The 24,692-nt window shown below is 48.7% G+C and overlaps 1 protein-coding gene across 3 annotated transcripts in view; it reads right to left on the reverse strand.

Annotated features, from left to right (window-relative positions):
- Window positions 1–458: 458 nt before the first annotated feature.
- The window catches only part of TXNDC16 (thioredoxin domain containing 16), a 50,776-nt gene continuing 26,542 nt past the window's right edge, over window positions 459–24,692 (reverse strand). For 2 of the 3 annotated variants that reach the window (XM_073577918.1, XM_073577916.1), the window contains exons 14-20: window positions 24,226–24,394; window positions 19,978–20,114; window positions 19,485–19,566; window positions 15,581–15,719; window positions 3,231–3,391; window positions 2,029–2,219; window positions 459–1,206 (exon numbers count right to left, since the gene is read on the reverse strand). In XM_073577918.1, the coding sequence (XP_073434019.1) occupies window positions 956–1,206; window positions 2,029–2,219; window positions 3,231–3,391; window positions 15,581–15,719; window positions 19,485–19,566; window positions 19,978–20,114; window positions 24,226–24,394 (1,130 nt within the window). In that variant the 3' untranslated portion in view covers window positions 459–955. The remainder of the gene's footprint in view (window positions 1,207–2,028; window positions 2,220–3,230; window positions 3,392–15,580; window positions 15,720–19,484; window positions 19,567–19,977; window positions 20,115–24,225; window positions 24,395–24,692) is intronic. The other variant, XM_073577919.1, reaches the window with a different exon arrangement.

Consider the following 24,692-nt stretch of genomic DNA (forward strand, 5'->3'; position numbering starts at 1 on the left):
CTCCCTTCATCTGTGTATTCTGTCGAGTGTCTCAGTGAGCGATGCTCCAGGTCCCTTCATCTCTGTCTTCTGCTGACTGTCTCAGTGAGCGCTGCCCCGGCGCCTTCATCTGGGTTTTCTGCAGTGTATCTCAGTGAGCGCCGCTCCGGCTCCTTCATCTGTGTCTTCTGCAGTGTGTCTCAGTGAGCGCTGCTCAGGCTCCCTTCATCTATGTCTTCTACAGTGTGTCTCAGTGAGCACCGGTCCGGCTCCTTTATCTCTGTCTTCTGCAGTGTGTCTCAGCGAGCGTCGCTCTGGCTCCCTTCATCTGTGTCTTCTGCCAAGTGTCTCAGCACAATATCCCCAGGACTGAGGTTACATATGATCTGATCGCTCTGCCCTCACCCTGTAATAGAAGACAGGCAACTGGCGATTTTTAGGAAAATCCATTAAAAAAAACAAAAACTCAACAGCTCCAATGTAGTAAAGCACATTTATTAGAGGAAAAGGAACCATCTATATGGGAAGACATAACATAAAACCACAGGGCCCAATTAAAAAAATTAAAGGGTACATCATCTAATTAGCATGGACATCAGTCTGAAAAAACAGTGCTGCAGTATAAAGCATGGCACAGATAGAGCAGACTATTCACAGAATAGGGGATAAGTTGCTAGTAGATGGGGTCCTGCAGCTGGGACGCCCACCAAACCCAAAAACAGGTTTCTGGAGCCCCTGTTAGAATGGAGCGGTGGTTGAGCATGCGTAGTGTGTATGGTACTGACAGACATCGCCAAAGACAGCCCTGACAGACAATAAAATCTGTGCCCATTCTTGGGATTGTTGGGGGTCACGGCGGCCGGACTGCCAGCAAAATGCGACTTATGTCCTGTATGTAGATAAGTGTTGAATGGTTCTGGTCGGCCATGCACAGATCAGACACTCAGACTGAGAAATCCGGTAAGTCGCTCCCGGTTCACAGCTCCTGGTGCGGCGCGGACTCTTCTTCTCCATCTATAAACTGCGGGAAGGTCCCGCGGAGACTTGAGGCTTTTCTTTGCCGCTTCTCCTCCTCGTCTTCATCGTACACTGAGGCTTTTCTACTTCTGCTGGATTTCATATGTATCCGAATTTTCTGAGCAGCCAAGTTGGGATCAGCTTCATCCATCATGGCGAGGAAATCGTAGTGTGGAAGCGGAGCCCCCCAATCATCCTTAGATAAAGCGTCTGGAAGGGTAAAAATGAGAACATTACAGCATGTCGGGAAATAAATCATAAGACCCGTCTGCTGTACGGGCACCAATCATCACATGGTCCTCATCAATGCTGCGATGCGAGGTACCGCAGCTCCGCTACGTTCACTTTGCGAGAAAAATTGTAAAAAAAAAAGCTGCAATACCAAACACAACCTATGGCCAGGTGTGGCACTGTTTATAGAATAGAGCGGACATGTTTTGTCTAATCTTTGAGCTCTGTTGCAGTAGCAGGACTCGTTCACACAACGCGTTTTTTTTTTCATTTTGGAGCAATTTTCTTGAAGTGATAAAATCTCAAGGAGTTTTTACAAAAGCATGGCAAAAAAAACCCGCACATTACGAACACATGGTGTGAACATGGCCTTAAGAGTCAAGCTCCGAGCTAATCCGATACACTGCGTTATGCCTAGTGTAGACTGGAAAGGACCGGAGGTGATGTCGGAGGGGACGGGACATGATGCCGGTGTGGACCGGGTGTGATGATGCCAGGGAGGGGGGGACCGGATGTGATGCCGGGAGGGTCTGGTCACGATGCCAGGCGGGAACGGACGTGATGCCGGAGGTCTCTTTTTCTAGCCCTGCACCAGGTATAACATTAGGTAAGTTTTACAAAGACAAAATTAGTCTTTCATCACCGGATATCTGACTGCGGAGCCCCTCGACTGTCTCAAATACTGGCTCTGCAGAAACCATCTTTCTGGAGCTGAGGCCGAGCAGTCCCATAGAAAATGATCAGAGCGGAGGGGGCACAAGCTGGAACTCCGAAGAAGAATCTTATCTGATGGCCACTTACAGATGGGATCTTCCTCGCCAGCTTTTATCATTTCCAGCCAATATAAGATGCCGACTTCATTAACCTGCTGATCTAAGGGAAGAGCGAAGACTTGTCCCGAAGAATCAGAAGTGATGAGTACAAGCTGAGGCAAGGGTGGGATCACGCTGAAATACGCCTTCAGTACCAGGAGCCCGTCCGGAGTGTTCCTTCTGCAAGAAAGTGGAAAGTAATGAAAAAGATAAGTGGCGAACATTGGTATATTGGAGAGAGACTAATATAATAAAGAAATTCCTAAATGTATAACCCCCAAAATTAATACCATGGACAAAAATGGGACCGGTTGTCATACACACGTATGTAAGAGAAGGGGGGAGAAATAACCAAGCAGACAACCACAGGTCCAGATAGAAAAATAATATTGCTTTATTAGTAGGCAGACAAGGATTAGTATGTACATGCTGATAAAACCAATAGACAACCTCAAGAAATGAGGGCACAACAGACCATAAACGCCCATAGCACAAAGTGATGATATAACTTGGTTCTTAGATCAATATTCATACCAGGTGATGAATATATATCACATAATAGTATTATATATTTGCGCATGCGTTCCGTGCTCCTGCTGCCTTGCCGGCCACGGCGCCTATGGGTGATGGGCATCGAATCACGTGGGGCCCCACGTGTTTCTGACTTCACGGCCCGAGCGTAGGTCGTCATGGTAGCGTACTACAACTTCCGGGTCTTACACACGATATTCTTCCGGTCTGTGGTCTTTTTAAACCCGAGCTTGTTCTCCAACATCACGCCCCCTGACGAAGGCATTCCGAAACGCGCGTTGGGGTGGGCACACGGACCACTCAAGCCGCAATTACCTACTCTATCAGGTGAAGTACTGGTGCTTTTGTTCCATATTTTTTATTTAATTTTTTTGACGGTTTTTACATCTACTTCTTCAAAATTGGTTAATGAATTTTGTGCTAAATCAAAAACACTTTATTTTTGTCTTTAACCTTTCTTCTTTTATTTGCAACTTTTTAGAGCAAAACGACAAGTTCAGCTAAAAATGTTCGGACGTACATATAATTGCTCCGTTAAAGGGGTTTGGAGGATATCGGTAGAAAGTCATTGGGATTTATTATTTCCCTTCACAGTTAGGTTCCATCTGCAAAGTCCATGAATACGCCTGAAATACTTGCAAGAAGCGGATTATTACTCACATGTTCAGCCAGCAAGTCGTCATCTGCTCCAGATACCTTCCTCTCACCAGACTTAAAACGTGCTTCTCGATGCGAGGGTCGACAACACCATCAGAGAAGAGGATGAGCATAGGCTTCTGGAGTTTCATGAGGGCGGGGAGCGACTCCACGGTGACCTCCGGCTGTGGAAAGACGAAGAAAAGAAGTCTGGATAATTAAAGGGACGTGGCTACAAGACCTGCTGTTCTGATTGGCATTTATTGCATCCTGATACAAAATTACAATTGATCCCTTTTTTTTTTCCAAGCATTTCGCAACCTTGTTGAACTGCAAAGAGAGTCTCTAGTCTGGACCTGGAACTGCAAACATTATAGATGAGGACCGTTGATTTCAATGAGAGTGGTGTAATTGCTTCATTTCCACAGTGGAGGCGCTGCATGGAATCTTAACACTTGCTGCCTGATGCCGCCAGACAGAACAACGGATCACTACAGAACAACAGTTCACTGAAGGAAAAAGTGGAATATAGGCAACCCCTTTAAGGATCAGGATTGTTAGTCGATCATAGATCTGTGACATTTTTCTTATTGCCTGTTCTGCTCTAATATGTCGTATGATAAGAAGGATGGAGATTCATGCAGCGGGTGTAAGGCGCAGCTCATGGCAAGCGCGGTCTGTGTTATACAGCCAGCACCTGCCTCTGACAGCGGCAAGTAAGAGGCACAAGCCCAGAAGGGCGACCATTCAGGAGCCCCACCACGATGTGATCGCGGGGTACCGATGGACTATCATGGCAGCCATGGTTGTCGCCGCCCCTTTGGTCGTTCAGTGAAGTGTCGCCACAGGTGACTGGCCGAGCTTCATTTGAGGCAGGGATTGTTTTTACTATAAGCTGAAGAACTAATCTTATGGGAAACTAGAAACAAAACAAAAAAAAAAGTCAAAATATGAAAAAGAAAAATGATTTTCAATAGAAAAAATAAATAAATAAAAAATAACAAGCTTTCCCCAATTCAAAAATATAAAAATTTAAAAAGAAAATGAATAACGAACATTGCACAAATAAAACCCAAAAAAAGTCAGAATCGTATTTTTTTTTTTCACCATACTTGGATTTTTTTCTCCTTTTCCAGCACATTGCGGTAAAGTGAACGGTGTCTGACAGAGAACGAGCCCTCACATGGCTGTGAGGGCGGAAAAATAAAAAGTTATGGCTCTGGGAAGAAGGGGAAAAAAAATGCAAAAATGAAAACTGGTGGCATCCTTAAGAGGGTAAAAAGATGTAACTGCGTGATTTACTGATCGTCTTCTCATAAAAGGGCTGTAACTGACTGCAGACGCCCCTGTGATCATCACAGCGCCGCAGTTACGTTCCCTAATGAAGCCTTTGGCAAAGAAGCGCATGTGAACTGTGCCAAGGAAATAAGATCAGGCAGAAAGCAAGCAGCACAGGGCATTTCAGGAGAGTGGACAATACGGCAGTGTGGTTATCTTTGCAATGACTCGGCTGCGTGTGACGAGAAAAGTAGAGGGGGACACAAACAGAAGCGGAAGGAACAGGGTCCCCGCAGCACAGAGTGCTTCAGGAGATTTCATGGGCTATTTTTTTTTTTTTTTTTTTTATTTAGGGACAAAAACACAGTAAATATATATAAAGCCAAAAATCAGACATATTTTCCAAAACATCTGTAACGTGAACAAGAATCTACATTGTGACCTCGTTTCATCCAATCTTCATATTAACATAGGAAGGAGATGGAAAGTAAAGAGAAGAGAGTAGAAATTCAGGCATGAAGGAAAAGACAGAAAGAGAAGGGTAAATGGGGAAAGAAATGAAAGTGTGAAGTATGGAGGGGATAGAGTGCCCCCCAATCCAGGCAGCCATGCCAACAAAGACCCAAATGACATGGAAGTGTGAGGGTCTACTGCACGAGACGGCCATACTCACTGCAGAGCTGGAATCCCATCCAGTAGAGACATGATTTTATAGAAGACCTCGTATCTGCTGTAGAGAGAAGCCGCCAAGTCCTCCATGTAATTAAATCATTGACCTTAGAAATCAGGGGGGATGGGCTAGGGGGATTAGCTTTCTACAGTAAAGGTACTGTCACACTTAGCGATGTACCAGCGATCTCGACCAGTGATATGACGCGGTCAGGATCGCTGGTGCATCGCTAAGTGGTCGCTAGTGAGCTGCCACACAGGCAGATCTCACCAGCGACATCGCTGGGGACGGGGGTCGCTACTTACCTGTCACACTAGGAGATCCTGACGTCCTCCCGCCCGGCTCCACGCTCGTCTCTCCACAGGAAGCGCCGCAGGAAGCTGATGACGAGAAGCGGTCCAGGACGTTCTCGCGCGATCAGCGATAACCAGCGGGGGAGCGGTCGGAGGTAACTATCAGACACAGCGATATCGCTAGCAATATCGCTATAACGTCACAAGTTATAGCGATATTGCTAGCGATATCGCTAAGTGTGACAGTACTTTAACAGCGGAACACAAGCTCTGGCAGCCATCACCAAAAATCTTAGGAGAGACGGATTGTAGGAGGAAACGGAAGTCTCAGAGCTGTAGAAGGAATAGTTCAGGACTAGTGATGAGCGAGTATACTCGTTGCTCGGGTTTTCCCGAACATGCTCGGGTGATCTCCAAGTATTTGGATGTGCTCGGAGATTTAGTTTCTTTCGCCCCCACTGCATGATTTGTGGCTGCTGGACAGCCTGAATACATGTGGGGATTGCCTGTTTGTTAGGGAATCTCCACATGTATTCAGGCTGTCTAGCAGCCGCAAAATCATGCAGCTGCGTCGACACAAAATCTCCGAGCACCCTTGGGAAAACCAGAGCAACGAGCATACTCGCTCATCACTATTCAGGACCCATACGTTGAAATGTCTGTAATCGACCTGATAATGCTTTTCCCTTCAGTCCAGAACGGTTGTAAAACCGGACAGGATCCTGAACCACCGAGAAAGAAGTCTGAGATTCACTTCCCGAACCGAGAATTCATGGGCGATTTGTGTGCCAAGGACAATATCCTTTCCCTTTGTTCCATGGAGCTAGTGATGCCCAAGTCCTCTTGCCATTGTGTTAGTAATCGGGGGGCGGACGATCCATTGGGTTAGTTAGCATTGAGGGATGAAGCACATGACGAATCCTCCCTCACCCAGACAAAGAGTTTCCAAAGCAGGAAGGGTTCATGTGTATTGAGTGTAGTTTGGAAGAGAGCAACCAAAGTGACAGTTGGAGAGAACGCCATGTGCCCAGTGGCAAGGGGTCAATAATAGCTGGAAGTGCCTCTAATGAAGGCCAATCAGCATCTACACTAATATGGGAGGCCCTAAAATTTCCCTGAGATCCAAAGTCTGAACACAGGGTCTGACAGACCAGGGGAAAATCCCAGAGAGCAGATAACAGGCAATAATGGAGATGGAATGGGAAGAAGTTTGTGTATCTCTGGTCTGGCTGGAGCAGCAATCGAGTGTAGCACTAATTGTAGGATGAGATTTTAACGAAGTTTGGGAAATGGAAGGGAACCAGGGGAGCCGCTATAGTGGCCTCTGAAAAGCTTTGTTCTATCTGTACCCATGGCTTCACCGACGCGTGCCTCACCAATCTATACCAACTAGACATGTGAGCAGACAGATAATTGCTTTTATATCCAGAAGAAACAAATCAACCTCGACATTTTGGTCTACGTTGGAGGGATCGCTGGAGTCTAGCTGCTTTATTAGCCCATAGGAAACCTATAGATGTGACACTAGGACACTACAGATTTGAAGAAGGATCTATGGACTTTAATGGGAAGAGTTTGAAAAAGATATAATATGCGAGGGAGAACATTCATTTTAGGAATTTCACATCTGCCAAACCAAGCAAAGTTTACACCATTTTGAACAATCAACTTTAATGTTCTGAAGCAATGGTAAAAAAATCAAGCTTGAAGATGGAATTAGTATCAGCGGTGAGGAGAATGCCTAGATACTTCAGGGACCGAGGTGACTAACAAAATTTACATGAATTGTGTAATGAGGAAACTAATTTCAAAGGGAGATTTATATTCAGAGCCTCCGACTTCGTTATGTTAATTTTAGAATTAGACAAACTGCATATTTGTTACATTCCAACATCAAGCTATGAAGAGATACAATCGGGTAGTCATGAAGAATAATATCCGTATAAGCTGCAACTTTGTAAGATATTTAGAATCTTTAGACCCATAATATCTGGGCTGGATCGGATACACCGAAGGAAGGGCTCAAGAGCGAGGATAAAAATTAGGGGAGAAAGGGGACAGCCTTGCCGAGTGCCATTTGCATTGGAAATTTCATGGAGAAAACACTATTCACCCGCACACAGGCGGAGGAAGTACGACAGAGAGAACTGATCCACTTTAGCATGGAGATCTGCAACCCAATAGATTTCAACTCTTTTTCCACCTAGTTGACCCGATCAAAGGAGTTTTCGGCATCTGTGGATAAGAGCATCAAGGGTGTCATCCAATTTGTCTCTATAAATGAGATTCAAGGCCTTCATGGTGTTGTCCCTTGCTTCTCTGCCGGACGTAAATCCCGACTGGTCAGTGTGAATTATGTCTCCGGGCACAAGAGCTAGTATGGTTGCTAGAATTGTGGTATAAAACAGGATTTTTGGGTTGCTTACCGTAAAATCTGTTTCTCGAAGCCTTCATTGGGGGACACAGAAACCATGGGTGTATGCTGCTGCCACTAGGAGGCTGACACCATGCACAAATAAGGTTAGCTCCTCCTCCGCAGTATACACCCCACTGACCGGCACTAATTTCCTCAGTTAGTGAGAAAGCAGTAGGAGAAGTAACAACACAGAATGAAAACAGAACAAACAACTCAACTGGAATCAACAACAACATAAGAACAGGAGTTGCAGAACATGGGAGGGTGCTGTGTCCCCCAATGAAGGCTTCGAGAAACAGATTTTACGGTAAGCAACCCAAAAATCCTGTTTTCTCCATCGCTTCATTGGGGGACACAGAAACCATGGGACGTCCCAAAGCAGTCCCTGGGGGGGGGGGGGGAGAAGCAAACTTCCATTAGGTCTGAGGACCCACCACTGCCGCCTGCAGGATCCTTCTGCCTAGGCTGCCGTCCGCCGAAGCGTAGGTGTGGACCGAAGACCAGGTTGCCGCTTTGCAGAGCTGCTGCACGGAAGCTCTGTGGCGCACCGCCCAGGAGGCACCCACTGCCCGGGTAGAGTGAGCTCTAATTCCAGGAGGGGGCACTCGATGCTTGACCGGGTAGGCCTCCAAAATAGCCGATATGATCCAGCGAGCAATGGTAGCCTTAGAGGCCGGCTGACCTTTGCGCACACCATCTGGAATGATGAAAAGAGAGAGTCTGTCTTCCGCAAGGGAGACGTCCTAGCCAGGTAAACCTTCATCGCCCTGACAAGGTCTAGCTTGTTCAAGGAGCGCTCCAGAGGGTGGAGTGGACCTGGACAAAAGGACGGGAGAACAATGTCCTCATTTAGGTGGAAAGTGGACACCACCTTAGGAAGAAAGGAAGGCGGGGGCCGCAGGACCACCTTGTCCTGATGGAGCACCAAGAAAGGGGGGGCGACAAGAAAGGGCCGCCAATTCCGACACACGCCGGATGGAGGTGATGGCCACTAGAAAGGCTACTTTAAAGGAGAGAAGGGATAGGGCGACTTCCCTGAGAGGTTCAAAGGGTGACCGTTGAAGAGCCTCCAGAACCAGATTGAGATCCCAAGGATCCACATGAGCGTGGTACGGGGGTGCCGTATGAGCCACTCCCTGAAGAAAGGTTTTGACCTGCGGACGGGAGGCCAACATCTTCTGAAAAAGGATGGAAAGTGCCGAGACCCGACCCTTCAGAGAGCTGAGGGCAAGGCCCGCATCTAGGCCTGCCTGGAGGAACGCCAGGATAGAAGGGAGAGAAAAGGACATGGGCAGAACGTCATTGGCCTCGCACCAAGTGAAATAGGCCTTCCACGTACGATAAGAAATTCTGGAAGACGATGGTTTTCGAGCCTGGATCATGGTGTGAATAACCCAATCCGAAAAACCTGACCGATTCAGAACCGCGGTTTCAACAGCCACACCATTAAATTGAGCGGCTGAGAATTGGGGTGGCAGATTGGACCCTGAGACAACAGATCTGCTCTGTCTGGAAGCTTCCAGGGGGCGTCCGCAAGAAGGTTGACGATGTCCGCGAACCAAGCCCTTCTGGGCCAATCCGGAGCGATGAGGATGACTGGTACCCCCTCCGCCATGATTTTCTTCAACAGTTTGGGAAGAAGAGGAAGGGGAGGAAACAGATAGGGGAGCTTGAACTGAGACCAGGGAATGGTCAGAGCATCGGCGCCCACTGCGAGAGGATTTCGGGCCCTGTCTACGAACTGTGGGACCTTCCTGTTCAGGCGAGACGCCAGAAGATCTACGTCCGGAGTCCCCCAACGACGGCAAAGCTGATGGAAGACGTCCGGATGTAAGGACCACTCTCTCGCCGCGAGACCCTCGCGGCTGAGAAAATCGGCAGCCCAGTTGTCCATGCCGGGAATGTGCACTGCAGATATCGCTGGGACCGATACCTCTGCCTAGTGAAGAATCTTGGACACTTCCGCTAGAGCCGAGGAGCTCCGTGTCCCTCCTTGGTGGTTGACATACGCCACCGCTGTGGTATTGTCTGTCTGAATCCGGACCGGCAGACCCTGGAGAAGCCTTTCCCAGTGAATGAGAGACAGATAAATCGCCCGAATCTCGAGGACGTTGATAGGCAGAGTTGTCTCCTGAGTCGACCACTGACCGTGAACAGTCTGATTTCGAAACACTGCACCCCAGCCGAGAAGGCTGGCGTCCGTTGACACGATCTGCCAGTGAATCGGAAGGAATGACCGGCCCAGGGAAATGAGAGGTGACGTCAACCACCAATTGAGGGACCGTTTGACCCGGGGCGAGAGGTGAATTGGGCGATCCAGGGAGAGAACGGACCTGTTCCACCGAGATAGGATGGCCTGTTGAAGCCGTCTCGTGTGGAATTGAGCAAAGGGAATCGCTTCGGTCGTCGCAACCATCTTTCCCAAGACTTTCATGGCTGACCGGAAGGATGGAAGCTTTGTACTCTGCAGCGATCGTACATCTCGCCGCAGGGAGATCATTTTCTCTTCCGGAAGAAAGATCCTCAATTGACGGGTATTGAACAATAAGCCTAGAAACACAAGACGTTGGGTCGGAACGAGGCATGACTTTCTTTTGTTTACGAGCCACCCGAATCTGGACAGGGTGTCGAGAACGATGGTAAGGCTTTGGAGAGTCTGGTGAAAACGAAGCTTTGATCAGAATGTCGTCGAGGTACGGGAAAAGAATGAGACCTCTGACCTCAACAGGGCCATCACCGCCGCCATAATCTTCGTAAACACTCTGGGCGTGGTGGCGAGACCAAGCGGCAGGGCGACAAACTGGTAGTGGTCCTAATGAATCGCGAAACGCAGGAATTTCTGATGCCCGTGAAAGATGGGGACATGCAGATAGGCATCTTGAATATCTATTGAGCACATGAATTCCTGCGCCTCCATGGAAGTGATTACTGAACGAAGGGACTCCATCCTGAAGTGTCGCAGGCGGACCCTCTTGTTCAGTAGTTTGAGGTCCAGAATGGGCCGAACAGTTCCGCCTTTTTTCGGCACTACAAACAGGTTTGAGCAGAACCCTGTGAATCGTTCTGTTTCGGGAATGGGCACAATCACCCCCGAACTGAGAAGAGAGGCGATGGATGCAAAGAAGCTCGGAACTAAGGCGGGGTCTTTTGGAGGTCGGGACTCGAAGAAGCGATCCCGGGGCCGAGAGATGAACTCTATTTTGTATCCTGAGGAAACACCCTCCCTGACCCAAGCATCTTCCACCGAGGCAAGCCAGACGTCTCTGAAGAAAAGTAGTCGGCCGACCAGTTGGGAAAGCGCCCCGGAACTTTGCTGATAGTCATGCCGATGTGGACCTTCCAGTTCTGGACCTGGAGGATCTGCCCTGGGAGGAGTGAGATCGCCAGGATGGAGTGGGCCTAAAGGAGACCTTCTTCCTATCCTGGCGTGCTTGCGGCCTTTGTTGGTTGGAAAAAGGTTCTGCCGTCGCGAAGCGGCGGAAAGACCGAAAGGGCCAAAACTGGCGCCTTGGAGGCTTGGACTGAGGGAGAAGAGAGCTTGTGTCCCCAGTGGCGTCTTTGATAATCTGGTCCAGCTGGGATCCGAAGAGACGCGCACCCTGAAAGGGCAGATTGGTAAGGGACTTTTTTGAAGACAAATCCGCCTGCCAGGCCTTGAGCCAAATTGTAAGCCGGATTGCAACTAAGTTGCTGGACGCTTGAACTGCGCAAATGGCAGCATCTAAGGAGGCGGAGACCAAATATTCCCCTGCATGGGAGATCTGGTTGGCTAGCTCTGCCAGTCGCTCTGGTTGGGCTCCATCAAGAATGCCTTGGCGGAGATCCTCCGCCCAAGTAGCTATGGCCTTGGCTACCCAAGTGGAAGCAAAGGTTGGGCTTAGCACCGTCGCAGCCGCTTTGAATGCTGACTTTGCTAAGGATTCTATGATCCTGTCGTTAGAATCCTTCAGAGACACCACGCCTGAAATTGGAAGGACCGTGTTGTTAGATAGTCTAGACACGGGAGCGTCTACAGAGGGGGAAGCCGACCAGTTGTCAGTGAGCTCCTGAGAAAATGGATATAGCACGCCGAAACGCTTCCCTCTTTGAAAGCGCCTGGTGGGATTTTCTCTTTCCCTGGTGAGGAGCTTGCCAAACTCAGAGTGAGAGGAGAAGACTCTGGAAGGTGTTTCTGCCCTTCTGAACGAAACCTCCTGATCTGAGGGTTTCGCAGGGGAGGCTGTAATCTCGAAAGTATGGTTAATTGCTGCAATGAGGTTCTGTACCGTAACCTTCATGTCCGCGTCATGTTCCGAATCCAGCTCTAAAATCTCTTCGGATGGCGCATCCGAGAATGCTTCGCCTGACTTGGGTGAGGAGGCACGGGAAGGAGAGTGCTGGGAAGGACTATGTGGTGAGGTGGGGCGAGGAGAGGATTCCGACCGGAGATCCTGCCTGGGCCTTTTGCGGCTCATACTAGCTGTCTCAGATGGAGCCTCTTGTGACCTGCTGGATCCTCCAGAAGTGTCCAGGGGCAACTTATCAAGAACAGCCACTAGGGATTGAGACACCTTAATAAGAACCGCCACCGATTGAGACAGAGAAGAAGCCCAGTCAGGAATGGGGAATTCACTCTCACGTGGAGCAATAGGTGGCTCCTGGGCAGCGGGCTGGATGGGATTGCTGCAGTCAAGGCAGAGGGGAGTAGACTGACCTGAGGGAAGTTTGTGTTTGCAAGAAGAACATGCAAAAAACTTGACTAAAGTGCAAGTGGAAGAAGGGAGACGGGCCCGATCAGGCTTAGAGTTAGACATAATGAGGGAACAGTCACTGAAGGAGTGCCGGAAGGTTAGGGGACAGGAGGCAGAGGAGGGTGTCAGTCTGCACAGCAGAGCCTACTCACGGTCCGGTGTCCTGCGGCTGCTTCCAGCAAACGCTTGCTGTGTCCCCCAATGCTGCACCGCTCATCTGGGTCTGTGGGGCCCCCGATTCTGACAGGCTGAGAAAATGGCATCAGCCTGAGAAGAGCCGGGTAGAAAAGCGCGCGCTTCCTGAGGAGACAGGGGAAAGGAGAGGGCGGGGCTGACCGCAGTAAGGAGGCGGAAGATGGCGTCGCCCGCTGCCTATAGGCAGGTTAGGAGGCTGAGCGCCGCCCCTGGGACACAGACACCAAGGAAGAGAGCGGTGGGCGGGAGAGAAGCCCGTCTAAGGAGGAAGGCGGGGGCGTGGCCGCAATGCCGAGGTAGGCCCAAACTGAAGCCGGGGCCTGTAGTAGATGCGGCTGCCGCGGCGATCGCCCCCATAACGGAGACATGACCGCAGCCCGGTTGCTAATCAGCACTAGGATAAGTGCAGCCGGGGAGGAGGAGAGAAAGGGGCTGCTGAAGGGAGCCGACACCTGGGGGAAAATGGAGCCATGACTGCAGCCCGGCTGCTAACAAGCCCTGAGATAAGTGCAGCTGGGAAAGGAGGAGGATACTTGAGGGAGATGCCACTCAGGGGTCTTATACTTACCCTCTAATCCTGCCGCTCTTCAGTGTCTTCTGAGTATGTACCGGTGGAGGAAGATGTACCTCTATCATCCAGCCGAAGGATGTCCACGTCTCTTCCAGCCGACAGGCTCTGGCGGGCGAGTGGGTGGGAGACGGGGACGAGGACCGGTGGATCGCCTGACACGCATCCGTGCTCGGGGCTCTTGGTCCTGCCGTGGAGAGCTATGAGGATACGGGGTGGCAGTACACGCCGTACTCATAGCCTCTTTGTGGGACTACAGATGTGACCATTCACTCTGTATCCCTCCGGAAACCTGAAAAGAAAATGACGCACACTGAGGTAGATATGGGTCTAATGAAAGACCCGTGTCCACCTCCTACTGACACTAAGTTAAACTGAGGAAACTAGTGCCGGTCGGTGGGGTGTATACTGCGGAGGAGGAGCTAACCTTTTTTTGTGCATAGTGTCAGCCTCCTAGCGGCAGCAGCATACACCCATGGTTTCTGTGTCCCCCGATAAAGTGATAGAGAAAGTGTCAACTCTACATTAAGTAAAGATATTGGGCGATAGCCAGAGCCCTGAGTAGGATCTTTACTTACTTTAAGTATAATTGTAATGTGGGCATATCTGGGAAGAGTCATGTCAGTGATGGCAGACAAGCAGAGACTTAACAAGTAGGAGCAGAGTTTTTGGAAATAGATCATGGGGAGACCACCAAGACCTGGGGCTTTACCTGAATTTTTGTGTTGTGGTCACGGAGGTTCTTATGTGGCCAGCAAATCACTAATAGCTGAAGCTTGCTCTGTTTTTATACGTGACTCATGTTTGATTAAGATCTGCCGGACCACACATTTATGCGCGCCACAGATTACCGTATGTTGGGGAACATGCCCTCACTAGAATTAGTGGCAAGAAATTAGGACTATCCACAATTTGCATAGTTTCAGGCGCTCCCTCAAAACACATTTGTTCAGAGCGGCCTATCACATTCATTAATCACAGTCATTCTATGTGTAAGTGTGCTTGAGTAGCCCATTCACCATCTCCATCCATCCCTCACGACGGCTTGACCATCATTGTAAATACATCACTGTAAATACACACCTGTACTTTGTATCTCCCCCACCCCATTGTAGATTGTAGCTCTCACGAGCAGGGTCGTCTCATTTTGCTTTCATTATTGTATTGTTAACATTGTTACTTATGACTTGTGTTTGGAACTGTTAAACTGTAAAGCGCTGCGGAATATGTTGGCGCTATATAAAGATTATTATTATTAGTGGCAAAATAATCCAATAAGGTATTCTGGATTTCTTGAATAGTAAGCTGATTATCTAATAGTGATGTATTTAATATCCATTGCCCATGTCTGGGAATAAAACCGGATAGTGAGAATAACCCGTGAGTAATCAGAGAAACAAACACTGTCAATAGCGACTTGTACAAGATAGTGTACACCATCGTGTTTGATGAAGAAGTAATGTAAACATGGATATTTATCATGTACCGATGAGTATAACGTACACTCTCAGTCACATGGATGTAGAAGACGCCAGGTGTCGATCAGTTGGTCTTTATGTAACCCCCATCTGATACGTCTCATGAGGATGGAGCTGCAGGCGATGGGGTCATGTCATGATCTGTTAGTTGGAGATACGTGGAAGATAAGACTGGCAGTTACCTAGCAGGAGAATTTAGTGTCACACTGCAGCACAAAGTATTTCAGATGCTTTCATGCCGGCAATGGGGTAGTTTCATGATCTTTTAGAAGAAGACAAGTGGGGGATAAGACTGGGAGTTACCTAGCAGAAGAATTTAGAGTCACACTGCAGCACAGAGTGTTTCAGGACACAAGTGGAAGGCACATTGACGAGGACAGTGCTGCATTTTGTCATATAAGAGAATGGAGACAACAGTCTCTTTGGGAAAATTACAGCAGAACAGAGTATTTCAGAAGAAGACTAAGTGGAAGATGCTGTGCGCCACAGCAGCACAGAGAATGTAAGACAAACTGACCCACACTGCATGTGCAAAACACACAGTGGTGACATGAATAAAGGGACTAGACAGGTCGACTGTCACAGTCCCGAGGGCATCATGAAAGCTGCACACTGACGCCCCACATAATAAAATGCCGCCTTTCGTCGTACTGACCGGGGAGGGGAGGGCATTTTATACCCATGGTTTCCTGTGTCCGCCAATGAAGAAATAGAGAAATATTATTTATTAAATGTAAAAAACTCACAAACTCTCCTAGAAGTTCCCGTCGTAGAAGTGGGAGGATGTCATCTACGGTAGCGCTGTGGATGGAGACGGCATTGACTTTCTGCAAGGAGTGCTGGGAAAACAGCACGGCAGGGGGCAGCGTGCCATAATGCTGAGCCCTGCAGGATGGTGCAACCGGACATAGAGGAGAAGAGAGAAAAATATTAAAAGTCACCACCGACATTTACAACGTGATGTGAAAAGATAGCAAAGTAAGAGATTACCAAGGCTGGGGGACTGATGCGACTACTGGGGAAATGTGCGCCTGGGGTCCTGCTGTGTATTGGGGATGAGGTGGCAGCCGTGACTAATGGGGACGTGGCGAAGTCACCTGCTGTGACTACTGAAAAGTAATAGGGGGTCCTGCAATTTCCTAAGATATAGAGGGGTGCTGCGACTGCCAAGGAGGTTAGTAGGGGATGTAGTGACTAGTGGGGAAATGAGAGTGTGCAGTGACTACTGGGGAAATGAAAGGGTGCATGCAGTGACTGCTGGGGAAATGAGAGGGTGCATGCAGTGACTGCTGGGGAAATGAGAGGGTGCCTTGACTGCTGGGGAAATGAGAGGGTGCCTTGACTGCTGGGGAAATGAGAGGGTGCCTTGACTGCTGGGGAAATGAGAGGGTGCAGTGACTGCTGGGGAAATGAGAGGGTGCAGTGACTAGTGGGGAAATGAGAGGGTGCAGTGACTAGTGGGGAAATGAGAGGGTGCAGTGACTAGTGGGGAAATGAGAGGGTGCATGCAGTGACTGCTGGGGAAATGAGAGGGTGCATGCAGTGACTGCTGGGGAAATGAGAGGGTGCATGCAGTGACTGCTGGGGAAATGAGAGGGTGCACTGACTGCTGGGGAAATGAGAGGGTGCACTGACTGCTGGGGAAATGAGAGGGTGCACTGACTACTGGGGAAATGAGAGGGTGCACTGACTACTGGGGAAATGAGAGGGTGCACTGACTACTGGGGAAATGAGAGGGTGCAGTGACTAGTGGGGAAATGAGAGGGTGCAGTGACTAGTGGGGAAATGAGAGGGTGCAGTGACTAGTGGGGAAATGAGAAGGTGCATGCAGTGACTGCTGGGGAAATGAGAGGGTGCATGCAGTGACTGCTGGGGAAATGAGAGGGTGCATGCAGTGACTGCTGGGGAAATGAGAGGGTGCACTGACTGCTGGGGAAATGAGAGGGTGCACTGACTGCTGGGGAAATGAGAGGGTGCACTGACTACTGGGGAAATGAGAGGGTGCACTGACTACTGGGGAAATGAGAGGGTGCACTGACTACTGGGGAAATGAGAGGGTGCACTGACTACTGGGGAAATGAGAGGGTGCACTGACTACTGGGGAAATGAGAGGGTGCACTGACTAGTGGGGAAATGAGAGGGTGCACTGACTAGTGGGGAAATGAGAGGGTGCAATGACTAGTGGGGAAATGAGAGGGTGCAGTGACTAGTGGGGAAATGAGAGGGTGCAGTGACTAGTGGGAAAATGAGAGGGTGCAGTGACTAGTGGGGAAAATGAGAGGGTGCAGTGACTAGTGGGGAAAATGAGAGGGTGCAGTGACTAGTGGGGAAAATGAGAGGGTGCAGTGACTAGTGGGGAAAATGAGAGGGTGCAGTGACTAGTGGGGAAAATGAGAGGGTGCAGTGACTAGTGGGGAAAATGAGAGGGTGCAGTGACTAGTGGGGAAAATGAGAGGGTGCAGTGACTAGTGGGGAAAATGAGAGGGTGCAGTGACTAGTGGGGAAATGAGAGAGTGCAGTGACTAGTGGGGAAATGAGAGAGAGCAGTGACTAGTGGTTAAATGAGAGGGTGCAGTGACTAGTGGTTAAATGAGAGGGTGCAGTGACTAGTGGGGAAATGAGAGGGTGCAGTGACTAGTGGGGAAATGAGAGGGTGCACTGACTAGTGGGGAAATGAGAGGGTGCACTGACTAGTGGGGAAATGAGAGGGTGCACTGACTAGTGGGGAAATGAGAGGGTGCACTGACTAGTGGGGAAATGAGAGGGTGCACTGACTAGTGGGGAAATGAGAGGGTGCACTGACTAGTGGGGAAATGAGAGGGTGCACTGACTAGTGGGGAAATGAGAGGGTGCAGTGACTAGTGGGGAAATGAGAGGGTGCAGTGACTAGTAGGGAAATGAGAGGGTGCAGTGACTAGTGGGCAAATGAGAGGGTGCAGTGACTACTGGGGAAATGAGAGGGTGCAGTGACTACTGGGGAAATTAGGGGGTGCAGTGACTACTGGGGAAATTAGGGGGTGCTGTGACTACTGGGGAAACAACGGGCAGGGAGATTTGTGACTACTGGACATTGGTGGAGGTTTTAGCTGTGACTGAGGGGGGATGACCTCTGTGACTAGTGGATGAGTATGAGTCATCTGCTATGACTACTGGGGGCTTTGGCAAGACCTGGATGAGATCACCACTGAATGAGAAGTCTTCTCCTGATGAAGCACCTCGCACTGCGTAATATAAGACCGCACATGGAACGTCACGTCCTGGTCGCCTTCCGTATTCCCAGATCTACCCATATATTTTCTGTCCTATGTCGTCCGGGGAATTCAGTCCCGGGAATCTGTGTCATTTCCAGGAATCAGATTCCTAAATTACCCTGCGATCTGGGGTCAGGAGGATGCAGGAAAGCCATATGGTGGGACCGCATGTTGTGCTACCACTGTTTACTCGACCCCTCGTTCACATTCATCAATGTTCAACTTTTGGCAACGGGAAAAGAAAAAATTCCACAAAATGAGAGAATTTTCATAAATTAACATTTTTCCTGTTTTCTTAAAGGAAACCTAAATTGTATTCAAACCACAGCATGGAACACAAAGCGGCCCCTCACTGCCATGGTCATCAGCCGTCAACTATAACGGATGTTCTGGTTTAACTGGTCGTGCACCATTAACGCCAGACTCAACATTCGACTCCTGTTACCAGATGTTATTAGGAGTGAAACGAAGGGGATAACTCCCATTATTTTCTCCTTTTTCCACTTAATCCTGTAATGGATCCTTTATTGTGATGACATGAAATTTAAAGGGGTGTTACTGAAATAATAAGTTATTTCATGTCCTTAGGATGAGGATAACTTAGTGATCACTGATGGTCTGACCGGAGGGACGCTCAGTGAGCTCACTAATGGGGGTTTCTGGAGCTCAAACTTAAAGGGATTGGAGGTGCACATTCAGGACTTCCACTCTATAGTGGAACTATAAGGTGGCGACGTTTGGATACTGTCTAGTTATTAGTAGGTTGTGTATAGCAGATGGAGAGCAGGTAAGCAGTCCAAAGTTGCCGAGCAGGAGTCCTGTGTATCGACTCCTATCTGACGAAATCTCCGGCGCCTCTTCTGATTGGTATGCCCGATGTAACGTCAAAATATGGCATCTTTCTGAAAAAATACGAACCACCTCTCTGCAGAGGATGAGTCTGGTACTGCAGCTCAGGCTGTGTGCACATGCTGCGGATTAGGTGCGGATTCATCCGCGCGGATTTTGTAAGGAGAATCCGCAGAAAGAATTGACATGTCAATTCTTTCTGCGGATTGAAAACCGCAGATAATCCGCGCGGAAAATTCCGCACCGTCTGCACTGCGGTTTTTGATTCCCATAGGGAATCATGGTACTGTACACCGCAGCAGAAACTGCTGCGGGTCCGCAGCGGCCAAAACCGCTGCGGAACCGCAGCAAAATCCGCAGCGTATGCACACAGCCTAAGGTCAAATAAAAAGCTGCAATACCAGATCTATCCTGTGGATAAGTGTGGTGCTGTTATTGGAAAAGGAGCCATGTTTCTGTACTCATGGAAAACTCCTTTAAGTGAGACGATGGGTCCTGATGTAACAACAGCGCTGAGGGAAGGAGAAATAATGGTCCATCATTTACTCACAGGACGGAGGCGGCTTCTCCGTTGTAAATTCCCACAACGGCAAAACCTCGGAGGTTTCCTGCTGCGCTGATGAAATCTTCAGCTGCTCCAGAGAGAAAGAAAAAAGAGCAACAATTACATCCCATCAGTACAGGACTTTATGCGTATGTCTACTTGCGGTCAGTGAATGGCTGAAGAAAAACTGAACCCATATTGACAGCACAAATCACACTCCTGTGCTGACAGTTTGGTTTGCTACAATGTATCAGTGCAGGTAAAATGTATCAGCCTGGATGGTCCAGTCTGATAACAATTGTTATATTCGCTATCAGTAAAGATCTTGGAAATGGAAAATAATTAAAATACAAAGAATATCAGAAAGTTGCAGAAGTTTTCATTATGCATCAAATAAGCAAATTTATATAAACCAGAAATTCCGTCAGTGTATTAATAGACATATCCCGAACCCCAGCCCTATAACATTGGCCAGACCGTCCTGCTCCACGTCCAGTACCTTCTCTCATACCGGGAGTAAATAATCCCAGAGCCGAGATGTTGTAGAAAGGGGATAATGATCTGTGCATCACTCCACGTATATAATCTCCTGCCTCCTCCACTGTCTGTAACCGCTGGGGACACTCCAGTGTAAACCTGTGCGATAAATGGACGTGTTACTAATAGTCTGACAGCAAGAAAGTGATACAAACAAAGCAGGAAACACAGAAATACGGTGCATCCTGTATTACAGAGCTGCACTCACTATTCTGCTGGTGTAGTCACTGTGTACATACATTGCATTACTGATCCTGAGTTACATCCTGTATTATAACCCAGAGCTGCACTCACTATTCTGCTGGTGTAGTCACTGTGTACATTACATTACTGATTCTGAGTTACATCCTGTATTATACTCCAGAGCTGCACTCACTATTCTGCTGGTGCAGTCACTGTGTACATACATTACTGATCCCGAGTTACATCCTGTATTATACCCCAGAGCTGCACTCACTATTCTGCTGGTGCAGTCACTGTGTAAATACATTACTGATCCTGAGTTACATTCTGTATTATACCACAGAGCTGCACTCACTATTCTGTTGGTGTAGTCACTGTGTATATACATTACATTACTGATCCTGAGTTACATCCTGTATTATACCCCAGAGCTGCACTCACTATTCTGCTGGTGCAGTCACTGTATACATACATTACATTATTGATCCCGAGTTACATCCTGTATTATACTCCACAGCTGTACTCACTATTCTGCTGGTGCAGTCACTGTGTACATACATTACTGCTCCTGAGTTACATCCTGTATTATACTCCAGAGCTGCACTCACTATTCTGCTGGTGCAGTCACTGTGCACATACATTACTGATCCCGAGTTACATCCTGTACTATGCTCCAGAGCTGCACTCACTATTCTGCTGGTGCAGTCACTGTGTACATACATTACTGATCCTGAGTTACATCCTGTATTATGCTCCAGAGCTGCACTTACTATTCTGCTGGTGCAGTCACTGTGTACATACATTACATTACTGATCCAGAGTTACATCCTGTATTCTACTCCAGAGCTGCACTCACTATTCTGCTGGTGCAGTCACTGTGTACATACATTACATTACTGATCCAGAGTTACATCCTGTATTATACTCCAGAGCTGCACTCACTATTCTGCTGGTGCAGTCACTGTGTACATACATTACTGATCCTGAGTTACATCCTGTATTATGCTCCAGAGCTGCACTTACTATTCTGCTGGTGCAGTCACTGTGTACATACATTACATTACTGATCCTGAGTTACATCCTGTATTATACTCCAGAGCTGCACTCACTATTCTGCTGGTGCAGTCACTGTGTACATACATTACATTACTGATCCCGAGTTACATCCTGTATTATACCCCAGAGCTGCACTCACTATTCTGCTGGTGTAGTCGCTGTGTACATACATTACATTACTGATCCTGAGTTACATCCTGTATTATACTCCAGAGCTGCACTCACTATTCTGCTGGTGCAGTCACTGTGTACATACATTACATTACTGATCCTGAGTTACATCCTGTATTATACTCCAGAGCTGCACTCACTATTCTGCAGTTAGATATTGCAGCCCATGGACAGGTGGGGCACAGTATGACTTTGGGAGCGAGGGGGGGCAGTGCAGTGCGACACGGTAGTGACTGAATCATCACATAAGTAATTATTGGTAATTTTGAAGCCTGTTCCTCTTTAATTGGAGACAAATTGGGGGACGTCGGCGGCAGATGACACATAATACAATCAGGATGAGTGTGCAGAGGAGCTACCCCCGGTATTACATCGGATCGGATACAATTACAGATCATTGCATTAGGAGAATGGTGAACTTCTGGATCTTTCTCATCCATGCGCTACCAGAATAGAAGCAGCGGCTTATAGGTCTCCTAGTTATATCAGCTGCAGGGAAGGCCAGGGTACCAGTATGGCCGTCATCACTGACATTGCCTGACAGAGTAAGTGCCTCGATGCAGGAGGATCAGGACATATAAAACAGGCCGATATACTCAGGGGCTCTAGAAATCTGGGAGCACCATCACCTACAGCACCACCACCGCAGGAACCATCCCAGCCCTCACGCTCTAACATCCTCTCATTTTAAGTGATTCCTTTTCATTTGAATTCTGCCAGCACAATAAGTGCAAGAACTTCCCTTTCCATTATGCATTGTTCCAGCCATTGTCCAGCCCACATCTATGTTATGCCTTTATGCAGCTTGACAGACATGAGCGCAAGAGAAAAAAAGATAATGACCTGCCCCACTCCATACAGACACAAAGCCCTGCACCCACTTCCTGTAGAGATACAAAGCCTCATCCCCACTTCCTGTAGAGATAGAAAGCCTCATCCCCACTTCCTGTAGAGATACAAAGCCCTGCACCCACTTCCTGTAGAGATACAAAGCCTCATCCCCACTTCCTGTAGAGATAGAAAGCCTCGTCCCCACTTCCTGTAGAGATACAAAGCCCCGCTCAAACTTCCTGTACAGATACAAAGCCCCACCCCCCGCTTCCTGTAGAGATACAAAGCTCCGATCCCACTTCCTGTAGAGATTCAAAGCCCCATCCCCACTTCCTGTAGAGATACAAAGCCCCGACCCCACTTCCTGTAGAGATACAAAGCCCCGCCCCCACTTCCTTTAGAGATAGAAAGTCCCGCCCCAACTCCTGTAGACACAAAACCCCGCCTCCACTTCCTGTAGAGATACAAAGCCCCGCCTCCACTTCCTGTAGATACAAAGCTCTGCCTCCACTTCCTGTAGAGATACAAAGCCCTGCCCCACCTTCTGTAGACACAAAGCCCCGCCCTCACCTGTAGAGATACAAAGCTCCGATCCCACTTCATGTAGAGATACAAAGCCCCACCTCCAGTTCCTGTAGAGATACAAAGCCCCGCCCCACCTCCTGTAGAGATAAAAAGCCCAGCCCCCACCTCCTGTAGATACAAAGCTCCGATCCCACTTCCTGTAGAGATACAAAGCCTCGCCCCCACCTTCTGTAGATACAAAGCTCCGATCCCACTTCTTGTAGAGATACAAAGCCTCGCCCCCACCTCCTGTAGATACAAAGCTCCGATCCCACTTACTGTAGAGATACAAAGCTCCGATCCCACTTCCTGTAGAGATACAAAGCCTCGCCCCCACCTCCTGTAGATACAAAGCTCCGATCCCACTTACTGTAGAGATACAAAGCTCCGATCCCACTTCCTGTAGAGATACAAAGCCTCGCCCCCACCTCCTGTAGATACAAAGCTCCGATCCCACTTACTGTAGAGATACAAAGCCTCGCCCCCACCTCCTGTAGATACAAAGCTCCGATCCCACTTCTTGTAGAGATACAAAGCCTCGCCCCCACCTCCTGTAGATACAAAGCTCCGATCCCACTTACTGTAGAGATACAAAGCTCCGATCCCACTTCCTGTAGAGATACAAAGCCTCGCCCCCACCTCCTGTAGATACAAAGCTCCGATCCCACTTACTGTAGAGATACAAAGCTCCGATCCCACTTACTGTAGATACAAAGCCTCGCCCCCACCTCCTGTAGATACAAAGCTCCGATCCCACTTACTGTAGAGATACAAAGCCTCGCCCCCACCTCCTGTAGATACAAAGCTCCGATCCCACTTCTTGTAGAGATACAAAGCCTCGCCCCCACCTCCTGTAGATACAAAGCTCCGATCCCACTTACTGTAGAGATACAAAGCTCCGATCCCACTTCCTGTAGAGATACAAAGCCTCGCCCCCACCTCCTGTAGATACAAAGCTCCGGTCCCACTTACTGTAGAGATACAAAGCATCATCCCCCAGTTCCTGTAGACTGTAGAGATACAAAGCCCCACCCCACTTCCTTTATAGATACAAAGCCTTGCCCCCAACTCCTGTAGAGATGCAAAACTCCGATCCCACTTACTGTAGATACAAAGTCAAGCCCCCATTTCCTGTAGATACAAAGCCCCACCCCACTTCCTGTAGATATGCAAAGCTCCACCCCCACTTCCTGTAGAGATACAAAGCCCCGCCCCCACTTCCTGCATTCAGTTTTGATGCCTCTGCTGCATTTGTCATAAAACAATGTAAGGAGGGAGACCCCTAGTGGCCGCACTTTGATGTGATTTTTGGGGGTAAAAAAACAATTTATGAACCAATTTCCATTTTGTCCATTTCTCACATTATACATCAAAGGAGACCAGCGGTGGATGTGCGTCTACTCACAGCAGGAGAAATCGGGCCAGCTCATCGGTGCCCATCATGCCCCCGTACAGAAGTGGCCGCTGACCTGCCTGGTAAATCTTCACTGAAGGGAAACTGGTGATTTGCTCCTTAGTGCAGACGTCCGTCCAGTCCGCGCAGTTCACCGTGGCCATAGACACATCCAGCCTCTCTACAGGAAGACATGAAACAGATCAGTCGCAGCGCCGCACAATCTGCGAAAAGTCCAATAACCTGGCATATTCATCCGATGTCCTAGTCTGCAGCACGTTCTGATCTCTGGGGCATTCATCATGTGAAGAGGATCGGTCAGCGTGCCCTCCTGCAGGAATCAGTCAGCGTGCCCTCCTGCAGGAATCAGTCAGCGTGCCCTCCTGCAGGAATCAGTCAGCGTGCCCTCCTGCAGGAATCAGTCAGCGTGCCCTCCTGCAGGAATCAGTCAGCGTGCCCTCCTGCAGGAATCAGTCAGC

This window comes from Dendrobates tinctorius, unplaced genomic scaffold (assembly GCF_039654945.1).
Source record: "Dendrobates tinctorius isolate UK_male_01 unplaced genomic scaffold, ASM3965494v1 ptg000058l, whole genome shotgun sequence".
In the NCBI taxonomy this organism is placed as follows: domain Eukaryota; kingdom Metazoa; phylum Chordata; class Amphibia; order Anura; family Dendrobatidae; genus Dendrobates; species Dendrobates tinctorius.